We start from the raw sequence: 19,328 nt of genomic DNA on the forward strand, positions 1-19,328 counted from the left end.
CCCTGCTAAACTACGTCATTTATTTTATTCCACAGGACTCTGCTGAAATTCAGTCTTTTTATTTGTTTATTAAAAAAAAAAAAGATTTTATTTATTTATTTATTTGACAGCGAGAGAGAGAGACAGAGATCACAAGTAGGCAGAGAGGCAGGCAGAGAGAGAGGGGGAAGCAAACTCCCCACTGAGCAAAGAGCCCGATGTGGGGCTTGATCCCAGGACCCCGAGATCATGACCCAAGCTGAAGGCAGAGGCTTAACCCACTAAGCCACCCAGGTGCCCCTGAAATTTAGTCTTTTTAAAACCTTCCTATTGACTGCTTTCTTCCTTGAATTTCCCATGAACAACTTTTGCTAAACCAGTTACCTAAGACTCATTTGTATCCACATCATAACTTACTATTATGTGTTTATTGCCTTCCTAATTCGATTATATGCTTCAGAAAGTTAGGGATTTAAAAAGTTTTTCCCTGAACATACTGCAAAGTGTGAGATTGGTAGTAGGTAGCCAATAAATTATTGTTTAACAAGGAGTGAACTCATTAATATATTTTATTTTTTTTATACACAAGGATTTTAAAGCTAGAGATAATCCAAAGCCAGTCCTTAACTTAAATGATGAAAAGACTGAGACTTTAAGTTATGTAAATTATTTAATAATGAATACAGCAATTAAAAGATGCCCAAGTGGGGGCGCCCGGGTGGCTCAGTGGGTTAAGCCTCTGCCTTCGGCTCAGGTCATGATCCCAGGGTCCTGGGATCGAGCCCCACATCGGGCTCTCTGCTCAGCAGGGAGCCTGCTTCCCCCTCTCTCTCTGCCTGCCTCTCTGCCTACTTGTGATCACTGTCAAATAAATAGATTAATAAAATCTTTAAAAAAGATGACCAAGTGTTTCTTGATTCCTAACTATAATAATCAAATAAGGAATTATATTGAAGTGCTATCTTTTCTGTAGCTATTAGTTTTCGTACATTAAATTCCACATGAAGCTCTCTACTATATTGTTTTTATAAAACTGGAAATGGATTAAGCATGGTTCCAGAATTGAAACCCACATCCAAATCAACACAAATCTCTGTTCTGGCTTTCTTCTTTTTATTTATAGGTGGTATAGGCAGGATCAAAGTAAGGATTGTAATCTCATTTTTTAAAGGAAAAGAAAAGTTGAGTAACTGATTTGGTAACTTTGCATCAGTAATTGTGAATTATTTTCACTTAGTATTTTCACACAAACTTATCTTCCTGACAAGGCTTAAATTAACCATTACCTACTTCACATTTTCCATATATCTAAATAGTGTACTGCCAGTCCTAATGTTCAAAAACCCTCTGAAGGAAATATTTTCTAATCTAGTCTAGTAATCTAATAATAATTTTCCAGTATTACAAACGAACCTCAAACTGATGTTTTAGAAAGGAAACTTTTGAAAATAACTATTCTTTATTTTTTTTAAGATTTTATTTACTTGACAGACAGAGATCACAAGTAGGCAGAGAGGGAGGCAGAGAGGCAGGCACAGAGAGAGGGGGAAGCAGGCTCCCTGCTGAGCAGAGAGCCCGATGTGGGGCTCTCTATGCCAGGACCCTGAGATCATGACCTGAGCCGAAGGCAGAGGCTTTAACTCACAGAGCCAGCCAGGCACCCCAGAAATAACTATTCTGCTACAGAGGATGAACTTATGAATTTAGAAGGATTTCAGGTGTGCTTGAGAAGATCCAAAAAGTTTGATAGGCACCCAGGCAAGTTTCAGGTATATTTTTATGTCAGGATTATCACAAGTTACAGAACAAGAATAAGGAGACAATGAGTGAGGAATCCTGGGACTGAAAAATGTTTGAAAGAAGTACAATGAATATCCAAGACTTTTTGAGTGTTTATTCTCAGTAAGTTCTTTCATGTGGCATACTATTCATTTAACCAATAATTACTAAGTATTTTCTATGTGCCAGTTACTAGTCCAGATACTGCAAGTACAGCAGTGAAGAAAACAGTTGTAAACAGTCATTATCTAACTTAAATCTTTAAAAGGATCATAACTGTGTGGAAAATAGACTCAAGTGTAAAAGTACAAGTAGGGAAGCCAGTGAAGGCTTTTGCAGTCATGCAAGCATGAGATGATGGGTTGGCCTGAAGCGGTGGTAGCAGTAATGAGAAGTGGTCAGAGTCAGATTATATTTTGAAAGGCATATGTATTCAACAGGATTTTCTAATGAGTTAATTCATAGAGTATGATGGAAGACAAGAGTTTTGGGCTTGAAATGAAAAAAGAAAAGCCTTGGAAATAAGGAGTGGAGAGTAGAATTCAGTTTTAGTCATAAGTTTGAGATGCCCATTGGACATTTAAGTGGCGATGTCTGGGGTAAGGAAAAGGTCAGGCTGGAGAGCTGCCCACACACAAATGGTATTCCATGGCGTTTGGATGAAATCACAAAAGGGCTGAATGTTTTAAAAGAAAAAAAAAAAAGAAAAAAAAGGTGGTACTCTGAAATTTAGAGATTAGAGGACGAGGTTTCAGGAACCTAAAAACATTGCTGAAATGGAGAACCGTCAAAAGGGTAATGTATAGAGGAAGCTCCTTAAGACTGCTATATATGTTATATATGTTATATATTATACTGTATGGCATTTATGGCTTTTTCCAAATTAAAGTACATTGTAAAGGAGTGATCAATTATGTAAAATGTTGCTGATGGAAAATTTAAATATTGAGACTGACAGTTTATTTAACAATGTAAAAGCCATTGGGGATCCTAGGAAAAGCACCAAAAGCCTGCCCAAAATGGGATTTAAAAAAAGATTAGGAGAGAAAGAAAAGACAAGTATAAAGAGATCTGTTTTTTATTTTGAAGAGAAATGGGATGGTAACTTAAATGTTTGTTTAATATGGGAATATGTTTGTATACTGATGGAATGAGCTAATAAAAAAGGGGGAAATTGTACTAAGTGACATGCAAATAAGGATCTACATCTATTTTAGGATCTGATTTATGTGCATCTTTGTTCTTTTTGGACAGAGCCATACATGTCCTTCTTTAAGTATATCGATCTATTACCCTACATATCATTAATTCATCTACTGGCTAACCTTTAACCCTTTAAGCAGTACTAGGGGATCAGTAAAAAATTAAAAAAAAAACAACAAAACTATTCTTGAGAAATTTACAATCTAGACAGAGAAAATGTAAGACAGCACATACAACTTTAACAAAGCTCAAATTCTAGACAATCTAATTTTTAAAAATTTGTATCTCCAGGTATTGATACCTGGTAACTGTCCTCAGGGATTTGATCAGAGTACATAACACAGAGAGGAGATTAAGCCTCTCGGTCCTTATCTAGGGAAGAGATGAATTGGCTATCTATAAATCTTGGTGAGGACGAGAACCTGAACTGGGGAAGATAACTTGGTGGATCTAACCCAAAAGATGAGAATAGTAATCTTGATATTACTAATTTTTATCTACACATTTCATCTACAATGAACCCATATATCATTCACTTTCTATTTGAAATCACAGTGAAATAATTAGAGTTTGTAAAAAGGTGGAAAGGTAAATACTTTCACACAGGGTAAATATGTTTATATATATATATACACATACATTTGGTGGGCACAGAGAATAAAGATATTTGCAATGTGACATTATTTAGGCAAAACTGATAGAAGATAGGCTGTGTACAATAATCGTTCTGCCTAGCAACTCCAATCAAGGAAAGTACCCTGTTCGACCTGAGACTGTGGGACTTAACTAAGAGCCCGGATATTCCATTCCATTTCTTGCCCCACAATTAAATTTCCCCCCTCTTTTCAGCATTTTCCCAGACAAGGAGAAAGGAGCAAACAGCTTCTGCAATTTCAGGACACTGTGGTAGCGTTTCTTGCGTGGGGAGTTCTGCAGCATCCAAAGGTGCAAGATAAAAATTGGTATCTCGACGCAGCTCCTTACAGCATATACCCAGCCCAAGGAACAATAACGCCCTCACAAAGTTTCATCAGCGGAGAAAACGGACGGTATCCGTGTAAGAGGAGTTATCCTTTTTGTTTCGTATTTCACGCAGTTTCACAACAGTTGAGCCAACCCAGTGTTCTTTCAACGTCTTAACAATGGTTCCAAGTTTGCTAAGTTTAAAAACACCTTCTCTTTCTAAATACACTAATTTTCTACGATAGGTCTCATATTAATTTTACGTAAGCTAGTTAAAAAGTACATAACACTTGATTCTTAGCCTCTCTGGTCTCAAAAGTCGTTTGCTTTTCGCAGCCTTTGCTCCAACGACCACGGTCTGAAAGGCCTCGGCCAGGTTGGAAACAAGCCGAAGAAACCGAAACGGCCAGTTGGCTAGAGCGGCCACAGCCGTACGGCCGCTCTCGCTTTTCTTTCACTCTCTATGGTTAGAGAAGCTCAAGCCCAGCCTCCGCCCGGAAATATTTATGTTCCCTGACGCTTGCGCGAGGTCAGAAGGTAGTTCCGGTTCCGGTGTGGGGAGCTTCGTTCTTGGTGGTCGGTTGTCGCGGTTGGTGGGTATTAACTGAGCCAAGATGCTGCGGAATCTGCTGGTGAGGAGCTTCTCGGCTTGGGTTCTTATTGCGGGGCGGGAAGGTCGGGAGTGGAGGCTGAGGGACCTTGACTGAGAAACCTCTCCTGGGAGGGAAGAAAGGTGGAAAAAGGCGACTTCCGAAGTCACCTTGGTTCGTGTCCTTTTCGCCTGCCGTTACTTTCCCTTCTATCTGTTCCTCTCGCCCCAGGCTGTGTTGGGTAGATGAAGGGAGTGCAGAGGCTGCGAAGGTGACCAGAGGTGAGTTACGCAGCCTTGGGTTCTTAGTGGCCACCCTTAAACCAATAGGTCATTCATGAAGTCATTATCTCTGATACGAGTAAAACTAAGGTCCAAGTGGGAAGTTTCTGATAACCCGGAAGCCTCAGACAGAAGATGTTCCAGTGGTATTTTGATAGGCTTTAAATTTCAACGTTTCTGAGCTTTTGAGCATCAGAATGCGGTTTAAAAAGCAGGTCATTCACTTTTGGCTGGGACTTTGGGAGCAGCCATGGCAGAAGTGTAGTGTTGCTTTCCTCAGGCGGTTCTGCAGTTTGTCCTTCACTCCTCCACCGGCTTTGACCATGTGAAATATTTTCCCAAAATTTCGAAGAAGAGAAGGAAAATGTAACCGTGACCGTTCGCTTTTGTAATTATTCATTAAGGTTTTATTTAGCCTCAGTGTATCATTTATTTTGGAATATAGAGTGCGTGTTTGTTTCATTATTTAATTCAATTGGATATGTAATGCAGGTTTCTTTTTTAAAAGAATTATAGCCTATTAAAGATTTGTTTTAGGAAAAATGTAATGGGAAAGCATTTTAATTAAGTAGGAATCATGCCATTTTATTTTGGTATCAAGTAATAGATTTTTAATAATATGGTAGAGTATTAAATGAAAATACTTGAACTTAGTGTATTTTGTAATCACTTTTTATCTTTGTAATATGTCAACATTTTACTCACGATTATATAACGCTACAATTGAGGTAAAGATGATTTTTTTTTCTTTTGCTCAGAATCTGTATGAATTGCTACTTGAATGTGGTTTTTGGAGCCTGCAGAATTTTAATATAAAGGGTAGTGGATGGACAACCAATTGCAAAACTTGGCTGCTGGTTTAGGATTCTTACTGACGAATTGGATATGTTTTAACTGTCAGTTTTCCTCTTCTGTAATGGTAAAGATTGAAAATGGTTGGTTTTGAAAGTTTCTGTAAAACCTAAATCTGCCTAACATCTGTGGATTTTTCATCTCAGGCTCTTCGTCAGATTGCCCAGAGGACCATAAGTACTGCTTCACGCAGGCAGTTTGAAAATAAAGTTCCAGAGAAACAAAAGCTGTTTCAGGTACTGAAATATTTTATAGACAATTATTACTTGTAAGAGTAATTACTAGAAGGTGGAGATAGGAGGTAAATTTGGCCATGTTTGATTGTTACTGATCCTGCTGTAATAGCAAAAGAGTAATAAACTATTGATAGCTAACTAGGCTTTTACTGTATACAAGAGGCCCTTGGGGAAGCAGAAGAAATGAGAGGGAAAAGGTACATCAAAGACCCTTTGGAGAAGTTACATTGGGTTGGCACTCTTTGGGGTGGTTGCATGAGAATAGACAAACATAGAAACATAGAAAGGACTGAGAAACAGAACAAATTTATATGTAGAAATTGAATGTATGTTAAAGGTGCTATTTCACATCAGTGAGGTAAAGGATAAGATAAATTGGTATTGGAAAAATAAAGTTCAATCCCTTCTGTATTGTATATTAAAAGATAAATTGTAGGGTTGCCTGGGTGGTTCAGTTGGTTAAGCATCTGCCTTTGGCTCAGATCATGATCCGAGGGTCCTGGGATTGAGCCCTGTGTTGGGCTCCCTGCTCAGTGGGGAGCCTGTTTCTCCCTCTCTGTGTCTGTCTCACAACCCCCTGCCACTTGTTCTCTCTCTCTCGTGCTCTCTCTCTCAGATAAAAATCTTTAAAAAAAAAAAAAAAAAAGATAAACTGCAGATATAAATGCTTCTTTTGCAAAACATATTAGAAGAAAATACATTTTTTCCAGTTTTTTGACATATGATTGACAAGTAAAAATTTTATAGAGGGAACACTCTCCGTTTCTAAAATAAATAAATCTTTTTAAAAAATCTTTTCTGCAGAACTAGTAGCATGAGAATATAAAAAAAGGAAAAAGATTATTCATTATAGGATTTTAATACCAAAAAAACCCTGACAACCTAAATGCACATTAATAGGAGACTAGCTAGTTCAGTTATGATAATTTTGCACACTGGAATGATCTGTAACCATTAAAAGGAATAAGGTGGGCTTAAAGGGACTGACAGAATGGTTTTTAAGATACCATTAAGTGGGGGCGCCGGGGTGACTCAGTCAGTTAAGCAGCTGTCATGATCTCAGGGTCCTGGGATCAAGCCCCGTGTCAGACTCCCTGCTCAGATCGCTTCTCGGCATTTTGGCTAAGATCAAGTGCAGACTCCCTGCTCAGCACCTGAGCAGGCTTGGAATTTTCTCCCTATTCCCCTTGTGTGTGTGCGTGTGCGTGCATATGCTGTCTCTCTAAAGTAAATATATAAATCTTTAAAAGAATATATTTATGGATAGGTACCTTGCTGTTTTGTTAATGGTGGTTTTCACATAAGGAAAGATGGTGGGATAGAGTGGTTAGCCTTTATAAGTAGTTAAATTATTAGTGATATTTTTGTTTTGTTTTGTTTTCCTGGGGTGATCTCTGGTTTTCCCAAAAAAATTTTAAGTGGTTAAAAAGTATTCTGTACTGATCTTCCTTGATTTCGATGGGCTTACGTCATTACGTCATAATAACCTATCATAAATGGAAAACATTTTAAGTTGAAGATTCATTTAATATACTTAACCTACTAAATGTAGCTTAACCTACCTTAAGCTCAGAACACATACATTAGCTTATAGTTGGGCAAAGTCATCTAACAAAGTCTTTTGTAATAAAGTGTTGAATATCTTATCTAATTTCTTGAATACTGTACTGAAAGTGAAAAACAGAATGGTTTTATGGATACAAAATGGTTGTAAGTGTATTGGTTGTTTAACTTCCTGTGGCTGTCCGGGAGTTGTGGCCAGCTGTCACTGCCCCGCATCTTGAGAGAGCATTGTACTGCATATCACTAGCCTGGGAAAAGGTAAATTTCAGAATTTAAAGTACAGTTTCTACTGAATATGTATTACTTCACAGCATTGTAAAGTTAAGAAATTGTAGGTTGAACCATTTTTAAGTCAGAGACCACTGTATGTTGCATAAAAATAAAATACTTACACTTAATAGATGTATTAAATATCTACTGTATGCCACGTGCTGGACTAGGGGTTAAGGTTATAAACAAAACCCCCCCCCTTTTTTGAGAAAAAAATAAATCTTATGATTAAATCTAAAGTGTGATGGTTACTGATCTTTTTAATAATTCTGTTGATGAACTCAATCAGTATATTTTCACAGCTTTAACATTTATATATTCCTTGGAAAGAACATCCCTTTATTGGATCTCACTGAATTTAAAAGAAAGAATATTGACTTTTGGGAATTCTTATTTTAATAATTTAGTGGATGTAGAGTCAGAATCAAGAAAATTGTAGTCTATTCATTTTGATGTTTACAGTATTTTAATTCTAGGGGTTTAAGGAGGTACTTAATTTTATATAAATGGATTAGTCTTTTCTGAACTTAGTTGAAAACAGATCACACATGTATTAATTATTATCATTTTTTAATCTAGGAGGATAATGGAATTCCAGTGCATCTAAAGGGTGGAGTAGCTGATGCCCTCCTGTATAGAGCTACTATGATGCTTACAGTTGGTGGTAAGATATTTGAAGTGCTTGACTTACAGATAAGTAACAGGAGGGATAACTAACTACATCATTGCTTTTACTTTGCCAGTATTTTAACATAGGAAGTCTCTCTCCAGAATCTGAGATCATAATGCTTTGCATGTAAGCGATTCAGGAGGATGATTGATACATATTATATGAGCATTTTAATATCTTAAAAAAAATAAACCAGTAGCGTTTAATGAGTATTTATGACACAGGTAACTTTCAGAGTGTGCTCATGGTGGCCCTGCAGGCCCTGTACTCTACCCCATCTACTGTAACAGGGGCTTTTTGAACATTTTTACTGTGATACATAATAAACATTTTACACCTACATTAGACATCCATGTTTATGACAGAAACAAAACCTGTATAGAGCAACAGTTACTACTGTACCCAAAAGTGCTTTGATATTTTTTCTGTGGTTTGGGCAGGTCTGTTCAATATTAGCAGTGGAATATCACAAATTGGTATACTTGGAGCAGAGTTAAGAATTTGAATGATTGCTCTCTGGGGGAGGAAAGGAAATAATATTTGGGAGATTACTGTTTGCTTGTCCTGTTGATAAGAATGCCACATAAAGGAATTTTTGTAACCCTTGTATTAAGTCTATAATGTGTCCTTATGTTAAAGTTGAAGAAATTGTTAGTTTCTCAAGATAATACTCTTCTGTGTGGAAAAGCTGAAATTTGAGCCCCAATTACGCAGTCCTTCTGCTCATGCCAAAGTGCTTTCTTTGGCTTAAATTGAATACAGTGAAGGGACATTTATGATTGAAGACAACAACTAGATAGTGGCATTTGGGCTCTCTTAAGATAAAGTCCTAAATTCTTTTTGATCAGTGTGACTATTTCTTAGGTATTTTGGTAGTTAGTTTTCTTTTTTCTTTTTTTTTTTTTTTTATTATGTTCAGTTAGCCAGCATATAGTACATCATAAGTTCTGGTGGTTAGTTTTAATAATTTTTCACTTATTAGCTATTAAACTTGATAATTTAAATGTATCACTCTTGGTTTTACATTGATAATATACTTTAGGGAATGCTTCCATATTTTGACCTCTTTTTTGATATTTGAATCATTCTTAGCATTTCTCAGGCAATCTTAGGTTAAAATGGAAATGACCTTTACATATGTTCTTAATCTTACTTAAAAATTTTTTTACATGTTATCAAGTTGGCAAATACATTATTGTACTGTATCTAACACTTTCTGTAGAAGTTAACTGATACTAAACCTAGATTAGGGATGCCTGGGTGGTTCAGTCGGTTAGCGCTTCTGCCTTTGTGGGGCACTCCCCCTGCTCATGCTGTCTTTCTCCCTGTCAAATAAATAAGTAAAGTCCTTAAAAAAAGAGAGAGAGAGATTAGATGTGTTTAACATATATTTATTTTAATTTTTGCCAGCACCTATCAAAATACTTTTATGTTCCCATAGAAGTAGTCTTAATGCCAGACTTGACTCTCTCCTATGACTTTTTAGCTGGAATATTAGGTTTCCATGTAAATCTCAGATTTTCTTACAAGTTCTTTTTTTGTTTCTTTTTATTTTTCAGGAACAGCATATGCCATATATCAGCTAGCTATGGCTTCATTTCCCAAGAAGCAGGATTGACTTCAGTTTATCATCTCAGCAGGCAGTTGGTTCAGTTTCGTTCAGCTCTCTATGGACCAGTAACTGATAAATAAATGAGTTATTTGGGGATCAATATTTATTGACTTATACTAACTGCCACCAATAAAGCAGTCTTTACCATGCTTTGTCTTATTTTATCACTTTATACCAATAATCTTAATTTTTGATCAGCCTTGTAAATCTTAGGTAGGGACCAAAAAAAAAATGGTTCTTTTGTCATTGGGGTCATATAAAATACCATTGTGATATTAGTGAAATTTTATTTATATAAACTATTTAATATAATATAGCAGCTCAGACTTATACAGTGAATGATCTTCAGCCTTAAATGAATGTGACCCTTGAAAGTATATTTCTTTGAATTCCTTCCCTCCCTGCTGTGCATATGTGGGGATATGCTAGAATCTAGGATTAGTGGAAGCAGATCAGTTTTGGTTCCTGGGGTTCAAGTGTCTTTCTTTTTCTCAGCTGTGTTGCATATGTTTAAATCTTGGATGTGTTTTGCAGCTTAGAATTAGGCTTTAGTAGAGAAGCTGTAAAATAATTCAGGACTTGTTCTTTCACACTAACAATGGGCTTCTGTTATTCTGTAACAAAGGCTAACTTCCCATAAAATACTTGGTTCATTTTTTTTTTTTTTTTAGATTTTATTTATTTATTTGACAGAGATTACAAGTAGGCAGAGAGGCAGGCAGAGAGAAAGGTGGAAGGAGGCTCCCTGCTGAGCAGAGCGCCCAACATGGGACTCGATCCCAGGACCCTGAGATCTTGACCTGAGCTGAAGGCAGAGGCTTAACCCACTGAGCCACCCAGGCACCCACTTAGTTCATTTCTAAAAGCTATCTTTTAGGGGAACTTAAGGAGTCAGACTTGGTCATCTCCTCTGGTAGGTGTGTTTGTAACACTGAAGTTTAGAGACTAGGTGCATTCGATCTAGGGGAAATCGATAAGTAAAAGTTTATAAACTTCAGTTTCTGGGGATGCCTGGATAGCTCAGTTGGTTATGTGTCCAACTCTTGATTTCAGCTCAGGTCATGATCTCAGCGTTGTGAGATCAACCCCCCTGTTGGGCTCCTCACTGGACATGAAGCTTGCTTAAGATTCTCCCACTTTGCACCAATCATCATCCCCTCCCTCGCCGCCTCTTTAAAAAATAAACTTCAATTTCTGCGTAAAATTCGAGGAAAGTAATATATTTGGAAAAAATGAGTCAGATGTGAAATAGCCAATCTAAGTCTTCATGTTGAAACATTGACGTATAAATCCATTTCAAAAAGTACCTAATAGGAGATGTCTCAGCCTTGAATCTCATAGACTAGAAAGGATCTTGGTAGCCATACCATGCAGGAATGCCCAACTTCTGACAGAATCCTATTACTAATACCAGCAAAGAACATTTGGAAGGAAATAACAGACATCTCTAAATGCTGAGAGAATTCTTAGGTTGGGCTGGAATTTGGTCCAGTTTGGTGATTTGGAGCTAAAAAGCAACCACTGGTAATATTTTGAAACAAGCTATATTTGTCAGCATCTTACAAAGAACTTAACTTCCTGTAAATGTGATTTGAAATGCTTTTAATGACATCATTTAAAAGATACTGCTGTGTAGTAAAAAAGTGATACCCTCTGATAGCCTTCATCTCAGTATTGTGAGAGGTGCTTTGTACTATTTCTGACATAATTTAGAAAACATTTTTCCATGTGAAAATGTTCTGTTTGGGCTATGCTAATATGGCAAGATTGGATAAAGTGAAAGTAAGTTGAACACTTAAGATACTTGAAAATTTTTAAAAATAAATGCTGAGTTTAAGTATTTGCTCTTCACTTAAAAAAATCTGCATTGTAACCAGGAGTGGAGATGGGGAGGGACCAAGGGTCAAGATTCCAGAGTAAGGGTTGCTGGACAGAGTCCTGTGAAAATGTGCTATACTTGGCATTTAGTGAAAGAGCTGTTAAAATTATTGACAGATTTCAAAGACTAACCAAAAGTCCTTAGAATAGAGTTCTTAAGAGGTGTTGAAAATGTGGCCTTTGGGATACAAACTTCATTACAATCTCCTTTTCTATCTTTATCATACAATATGATCTCTTTGAGATTAGTATCCATTAATAAGTAGAAGGAATTCTGTGATGTTATCCCATTAATATAAATACCATAGGAGATATATCTAATTTTGTTATAATTGGTATTATGCTCAAAGTTACATTTGTAGTCTATAGCTATCCTAAATGAAATTAAACTATTTACAAATGAAGAAACAAGCTCAGAGGGCATGCAATTTACACAAAGCTACAAATAAGAGACAGCAGAATATTTCAAATCCACTTTTGTCTGATTCTTAAAGTTAATGGTCTTTCCAGTATACTTTATCTTATGATGTGTTTGATTAAATGTTGACTGGGGAAGCTTCAATACACTTAATAGCGATGTATGCAAATATGAATACCCTACAGACTTCCATCTCCCCTCTATAGTCAAGCTTCCTGGAAAAGTGATCAGTATAGTCTCCAGTTCCTACTCAGTTTCATTATTGATGCTACAATTTATAATCCATACCTATAACATCTGTCTCTTCCACTTAACATTCAAGAACCAAGCTAAGCATGCTGATCACCGACCATACTGCTCTGCTTCTTGGTGCATGCATATTTTTTGACACCCCTGGTAAGAGACCAAGATTCTGCTGGAAAGTTTGACATTGTCCCCTTTGCTCCCATGTTCCTCGTATTCACCTTCATCAAGACTTTCATCCCGGGCGCCTGGGTGGCTCAGTGGGTTAAGCCTCTGCTTTCGGTTTAGGTCATAATCTCAGGGTCCTGGGATCCAGCCCCACATCGAGCCTGCTTCCCCCTCTCTCTCTGCCTGCCTCTCTGCCTACTTGTGATCTATCTCTCTCAAATAAATACAATCTTTTTTTAAAAAAAGAAAAGACTTTAATCCCTTTGAATTCAAATTTGAAATACAGTTGCTAAGACTGGGAACCTGTATAACATTGTAGTTAATCATACAAATGACAGAAGACCCAGCTTCAAGCCTTGTATTACCGTGGGTAGCTAACCTTGCTAAATGTTTATCCTCCGTATAAATGTAATAATGCTTAATGCACATTTCTTAAAAAGACTATTTATTTGTCAGACACAGGGAGAGAGGGAACACAAGCAGGGGGAGTAGGAGAGGGAGAAGCAGGCTTCCCGCTTAGCAGCCTCCATCCCAGGGCTCATGACCCCAGCCAAAGGCACATACATGCTTAACCACTGAGCCACCCAGGTGCCCCACGTTTTTTTTTTCCCCTAATGCATTTAAAGCGCTAAGGATGACTTCTGATACATACCAAGTGTGCCATAAAAGTTAGTTGCTTCTGTTGTTAATGTTATGCCCCAATAACGGGTCCGTGATTAAAGGAGCGAGACTGATAGAAAGCGAAGGTCAAACAAAGCTTTATTTTGCGCCAAGCATCAAGAATCTAACCGAACGTTCGGGGCCGCACCTCTTACAAGAGAGGGCGACCCTTGTCTGTTTCACAGTCTAGCTTTTAAGGGTAAAGGCCATGCCGTTGGGCCTGGCCACGCACAGGTGACCAATGAGATTGTAACACACACAGGAAACTCCACAGTGATGTTAGGTGACCAATTGAATTATAATTTACCCTAGTAGACATTTGAATCAGCCTATTACACCTTGATTAGGATTGGCGCCAAAAGGGTTCCCAAAGGGCGGGGGCCCATACTCCTTGGTAGCTAGGGAGACAATATGCAACCCCCTACTGATCGGATGTCTCCACCTGGCCTGACCCACCTTTGTATCTGGGCATTGTTACCTGGAGCTGGTTTCCGGGACCCGCCTTTAAGTGAATCCCCTGGGGGAAGGGGAGCAAGGACAGTTCAAGGGCTAAACAACAAGGTTTTGTTTAACCTCAATGAAACCTCTTGACAAAATATAAACATAAAATAGGTCCTTACAGTTAACTTTCTGGGGAAAGGCACAGTATCTTTTCATTTCCTATCCCTATCAACTTGACACAAAGCAGGGACTATGAGCCTGTCAGGGCTGGTAGGACAGGCTTTCAATTTGATCCACATCCTAGGTACTTCTGTCTTTCAGTTCTCCTTAGTGTGTGGTTTTCATTCTTGTGAGAATCACTGCTGGAGCTCCAGACCATTTCCCTGCAGGAAGAAGGGGTGGCGAAAGAGGACACACTAATTAAGTGAGCTCTCTTTAAAGAGCCTTAGAAGCTCCAAACAGAGACCTCGGCTTAGATGTCTTTGGCCAGAGCTTTGTCACATGATCATGCCTGGTTTCAGAGTGGTCAGGAAATGTCTTAGCTGGGCAGATTGGCAAATGCAGTTGGAATTCTGTATAGTAAGGGGAGACTGAGTATTGAGTTGGCAACTAATAGTCTTTCCCCCAGTTGTTGTTGTTGTTTTACAGTGGCATGAATCTTATTTTTAATATTTTATTTATTTATTTGAGAGAAAGGGCACAAACAGGTGTAGAAGGAGAAGCAGACTCCCCGCTGAGCAGGGAGGCCGCCAGGGTGGGTGGGGCTCAATCCCAGGATCCTGAGATCATGACCTCGTCTGAAGGCAGACGTTTAACCGACTGAGTCATCCAGGTGCCCCTGAATTACGTTTATTTAAAACATTATTTCTCACCTTTCTCAGACTGAAGACTGCAAAAACTAAAAGTCGTGCTTTACTGGGTGGTCATGAACCCTAGGAGCAGTGCTGCTGCGTCTCCACTCTACGCGACCCCTGTGCCCAGGAAACCGCAGTCACACGCCAAAGCTAACCCACCTCACTTTACACAACAGTCCTGAAAGCTTAATCAAATAAGGCTATTGTACACGACATTTACATTAGAAAAAGCGGGCTGTAGGAAAGCCGGGTGTGTTGGTCCCTTTAAGTAAAGTTTGCCCCACAGTTGGGTCATCTTTGTTTCCTCAAGGCGAAAAGGCAGATGAACCCAAATGGGAACAAAATGATGGTTAAGAAGGCGACCTGGGAGGTGAAGGAGTCCTCCGAAACCCGACTCTGCAGAGCGGGCAGCCTCCAACGACAACGGAATTGGCAGGATACCTGGTGGTATTTCGACTGTGGGTGTTGTAGACGCTGGGGGGTTGGGTGGACGTTCTGTGACTGGTGAGTGTGGGGCGGCCGCGAGGGCGCGGTAGCCACGCGGGCCGCTGACGAAGTCGCCCTGCCAGGCGTCCAGGTAGTAGGTGCGCGGCCGCTCCTGTAGCAGGTGCTCGCTGTCCTTGGCCCGCGGCGCCCAGCTCCTGCCCGGACTCCCGCCCGGACTCCCGCCCGGACTCCTGCTCCAGCGCCGACTCCGACGAGCGACATCGCCGCTTACAGGCTGTTTAAAAAAAAAAAAAAAAAAAAAAAGTCAACACGGAAGAAGACTACCTGGAAGCATTTGATTCCTAGCTCTGATTTCTGATGCCCACAACCGTATCCATGCCTGTTCTTAGGCTTGGTTCAGTCCCTTGGCAAATAACTTCCCCATTTTGCTTAAATTAGTTCTGGTAGGTTTCTCAGCCGGCAACCAACCAAAGCAGGGTTTCCTGACTTTCCCACTTACTGTATCATCTAATGGAACCACAACTGTACCATTTACCTTAAGTAGTACTTAGATGATTAATAAATAGTGACCATTACTGGTCTCTTAGGGCAGACAGGAGTGTTTCAAAAAGACTTCCTTAGGGACACAAATGCAAATGGATATGGAGAATACAAGAATGGTAAAAACAAGAATTAAGATGCTGTTATAGGCACTTTGGTTCAGGGTTTGCAGAGATTCCTTCTTGCTGTTTGAGAGAGTTTCGCATAAGCTCCCCAAAGCTGGCAATTCCACAGGTATCTAGCCTGAACTCCTTCTTCTTGGGTCCTGGATACATTCACATGGAGGGCAACATGTTGTAATCCACTACCAGGACTCTTCTATGTATACATCAAGATTAATCATTCAGGTTAAGAGATACTGAGTGCCTACTACATGCCAGACACTCGTATGTGTCTGGGAATCATGGGTAAACAGAGTTTACATGAGCGTGAGAGGTGGCAGGGAAGAATGTGAGAAGGTAGTAAGTTCTCAGGGAAAAAAGACCAACAGGGAGCGCTGGCATGTGTGTGGGGTAATGGGGGGCAGTAGTAAATAAGGTGTGAGGATAACCTTTAAGTAAAGACTAAAAGGTGAGGATTGTTAGTCACTCAGATATATGGGGGGAAAACATTATGGGAAGAGGGAACAGTCTAGAGCAAATGCCTTAAATGCGTGGCATGTTCAGGGAGAGGATGGCAATAGCAGTTCTCGCTGAAGAGTGAAAAGTCAGAGAGGTGAGGAGGGACCACACTAAGTGGGGACTTGAGACTGTTGTAAGGACTCTGGCTTTTACTCTGAGGGATATGGGAAGTCATTGCAGATTTTTTTGTTTCTTTTGTTTCGTTTTTGTTTTTTTGCAGAAGACAGACTTACATGTTTTTAAGGGGATTAGCTTAACTATGATGTTGAAGTAGGCCATAGGGGACCCAGGGTAGAAGCAGGCAGACCCATTAAGAAGCCCACTGCAACAATCTAGCTGGGAAATGTTGGAGGCAATGCACAGCTGTTAGTCATAGAGGTAATCAAAAGTGGTCAGATTATGAATAGAGGAGATCTTTATCAGACCCTGTCCATCTGTCCATCAGCCATCCATCTCTCATCCATCTATCTGACCATCCAGCAACTGCTTATTGAAAACCTCCTTTGTTCTAGTTAGTGGAGATAGACAATTAAAGAGATTCATAAGCATGATAATGGTCTATAGTGGGAACTGCCATATAGGAATCAACAGTGTGGTTTCTTAGGAAAAATGATGGCATGGAAGCTAGAAAAGGCCTCGGTTGAACTGAGACCAGAGAAAAAGGAGCTAGCTGTGATAAATGTCAGGAGAAAAGCATTCTGGGGGAAAAGGAAATTACTTTGCATGGTTGAATTGCAAAAAGAAGACCAATGTTGGAACATAGGAAGCTGGAGAAAGCAGCAATTGTGATCTGTTCCCCAGTGACTATCACAACAAACTGCCATGTCCCTACACACAGTCTCTAGATTGATCTTTTTTGTTTTCATAATATTATGCAACACAATCTGATAGCCATAGTACTGATTTAACAAGAAGTTTAAAAATAAATGAACATGTGGGCACTCAATCCCAGCCAGCTTCCATAACTATTACTAGCAAGAACTAGAAACTAACGAAGTACAGTTAGTGACAGATTAAACACACAGCAATTACATGGGAATTAGACTTTAGATCTAGATCTGTCTTATTCCAAAACCAACTCTTTTTTTTTTAAATTTTATTTATTTATTTGACAGAGAGGGAGATCACAAGTAGGCAGAGAGGCAGACAAAGAGAGGGGGAAGCAGGCTCCCTGCTGAGCAGAGAGCCCAACTAGGGGCTCGATTCCAGGACCCTAAGATCATGACCTAGGCCAAAGGCAGAGGCTTAACCCACTGAGCCACCCCAGCGCCCCTTCCAAAACCAGTTCTTTATCTGCTATGTACCATGTTACTTCCTAGGTGAGGAGAGAAGAAAAATACTTAAGACAACTTTACTCATTGGCCCCCACCCCAAAGACTTTTTTGTCTTTGAACACTGCTCGTCATTGATGCAACATTATCTTATGATTGATAGATCTGAATCTGAATGATAGGCAACTTTTTATTCTCTCTCTCTTCTCTCTGATTTCCATGAATCTAGCTGTGTATCTGCTCCAGTTACCTACCTCTGTTGAAATTATAGTTTCATAGCTGCTATTTATGTTTTTTTTTAAAACAACTTTTTCAAGTCAAGGATATTTTGCAAGATTCATCTCATTAATGAGAACACCCAATCAAAACCCAAGACAGTTTCCAAAATTTTATCTTAGTGTAATACACCAGAGAAAAAAATAATTAAATGTTTTCATTAGATTGCTTAGATAATAGAAAACTATATATTGAAACGGTAATTTTAAAGCATATATGAAGTCTGCTACATGAGGAAGAACTCATAAAATTGGATTGTTGTAGCCTTTGTGCGAGAATATAATATGTGAGTGTACAAATAAATTTGGATTTGATTGTTGGTTTCCAATTATAAATGTGCCATTAATATATAATGAAAGATGGGCTGTTCCCTTGAATTCTGAGTTATGTCAGATCTTTATTGACCTCTTATAGGAGGCCATCATCTTCCTTCTGGGAGGATGCTAAAAATATTCTCTTGGCATTGTCTGGTTGACTAAAGGCTGTTGTTCTTGCTTGGCCTCCTCACATCTCTCCAGACCCTTTCACTTCAACTAGCGCACTTACCTAAATCATTCATGGCACGTACAGCAGTCATTTTTCCACCTCAATTCTATCCTAATAACTGTGAGGATGATTTTTTAAAAATTTTATTTATTTGAGAGAGAGCTAGTGCACAGGGGAGGAGGAACAGAGGGAGAGAAAGTCAGGAGCAGTTTCTGAGCTGAGCACAGAACCCCACTCGGGGCTCGATCTCATCACCCTGAGATCATAACTTGAGCCAAAACAGACTCAGACGCTTAACTGACTGAGCCACCCAAGTGCTCCCCAAAATGATTCTTTAAAAAGGTTCTTTCCACTTTAGTTGGAACATACTAAGAAAAAAATAGACCAGAAATTCCTGTCATGAATGAGAGGCCAGGAGTCTCTTTTTGGTTTACCTCTGTCTGTGTTTATCAATAAAGAGCTCTATAAAGAGCAACTAACAGAATCCCTTCAAAGGACTGAAAGTTGTGGAAAATAAATAAAATGAAACAAAGTGAATACATTTCTCAAGAAGCAATTTAAAATGTCAGTTTATTTCTCAAGTCGTAAAATATAACCTAGCCTCATTTCTCCAAGTGGCCACAGCCCAGCTTCAATAATACATTTGTGGGGCGCCTGGGTGGCTCAGTGGGTTAAACCACTGCCTTCGGCTCAGGTCATGATCTCAGGGTCCTGGGATGGAGCCCCGCATCAGGCTCTCTGATCAGCAGGGAGCCTGCTTCCCTCCCTCTCTCTGCCTGCCTCTCTGCCTACTCGTGATCTCTCTCTGTCAAATAAATGAATAAAAAAAAAAAAATCTTAAAAAAAAATAATACATTTGTGATCATTGTTTTCCTAATCAGTCTTTTTACTGGTCGAATATTTTTTTATTATAGATGATTATTAAGCATGCTGAGAAAAAAGTGGATATGTATAGAATATGTAATAAGTACCATTTCAGAAACATTTTTCTGAAACCAATTCAGGTATAGTAAGTACAAAAAAGAATA

The 19,328-nt window shown here is 39.0% G+C and overlaps 1 protein-coding gene across 1 annotated transcript; it reads left to right on the forward strand.

Moving 5' to 3' along the window:
- Positions 1-3,810: 3,810 nt before the first annotated feature.
- On the forward strand, positions 3,811-10,147 carry COX7A2 (cytochrome c oxidase subunit 7A2). The gene is made up of 5 exons (XM_080805304.1): positions 3,811-4,018; positions 4,261-4,556; positions 5,794-5,883; positions 8,296-8,380; positions 9,946-10,147. Exons 2-5 carry the CDS (start codon positions 4,539-4,541, stop codon positions 10,002-10,004), a joined length of 252 nt encoding a protein of 83 aa, XP_080661430.1. The 5' UTR covers positions 3,811-4,018; positions 4,261-4,538; the 3' UTR covers positions 10,005-10,147.
- Positions 10,148-19,328: the final 9,181 nt, after the last annotated feature.

This window comes from Martes martes, assembly GCF_963455335.1.
Source record: "Martes martes genome assembly, chromosome: 6".
NCBI classification, from domain to species: domain Eukaryota; kingdom Metazoa; phylum Chordata; class Mammalia; order Carnivora; family Mustelidae; genus Martes; species Martes martes.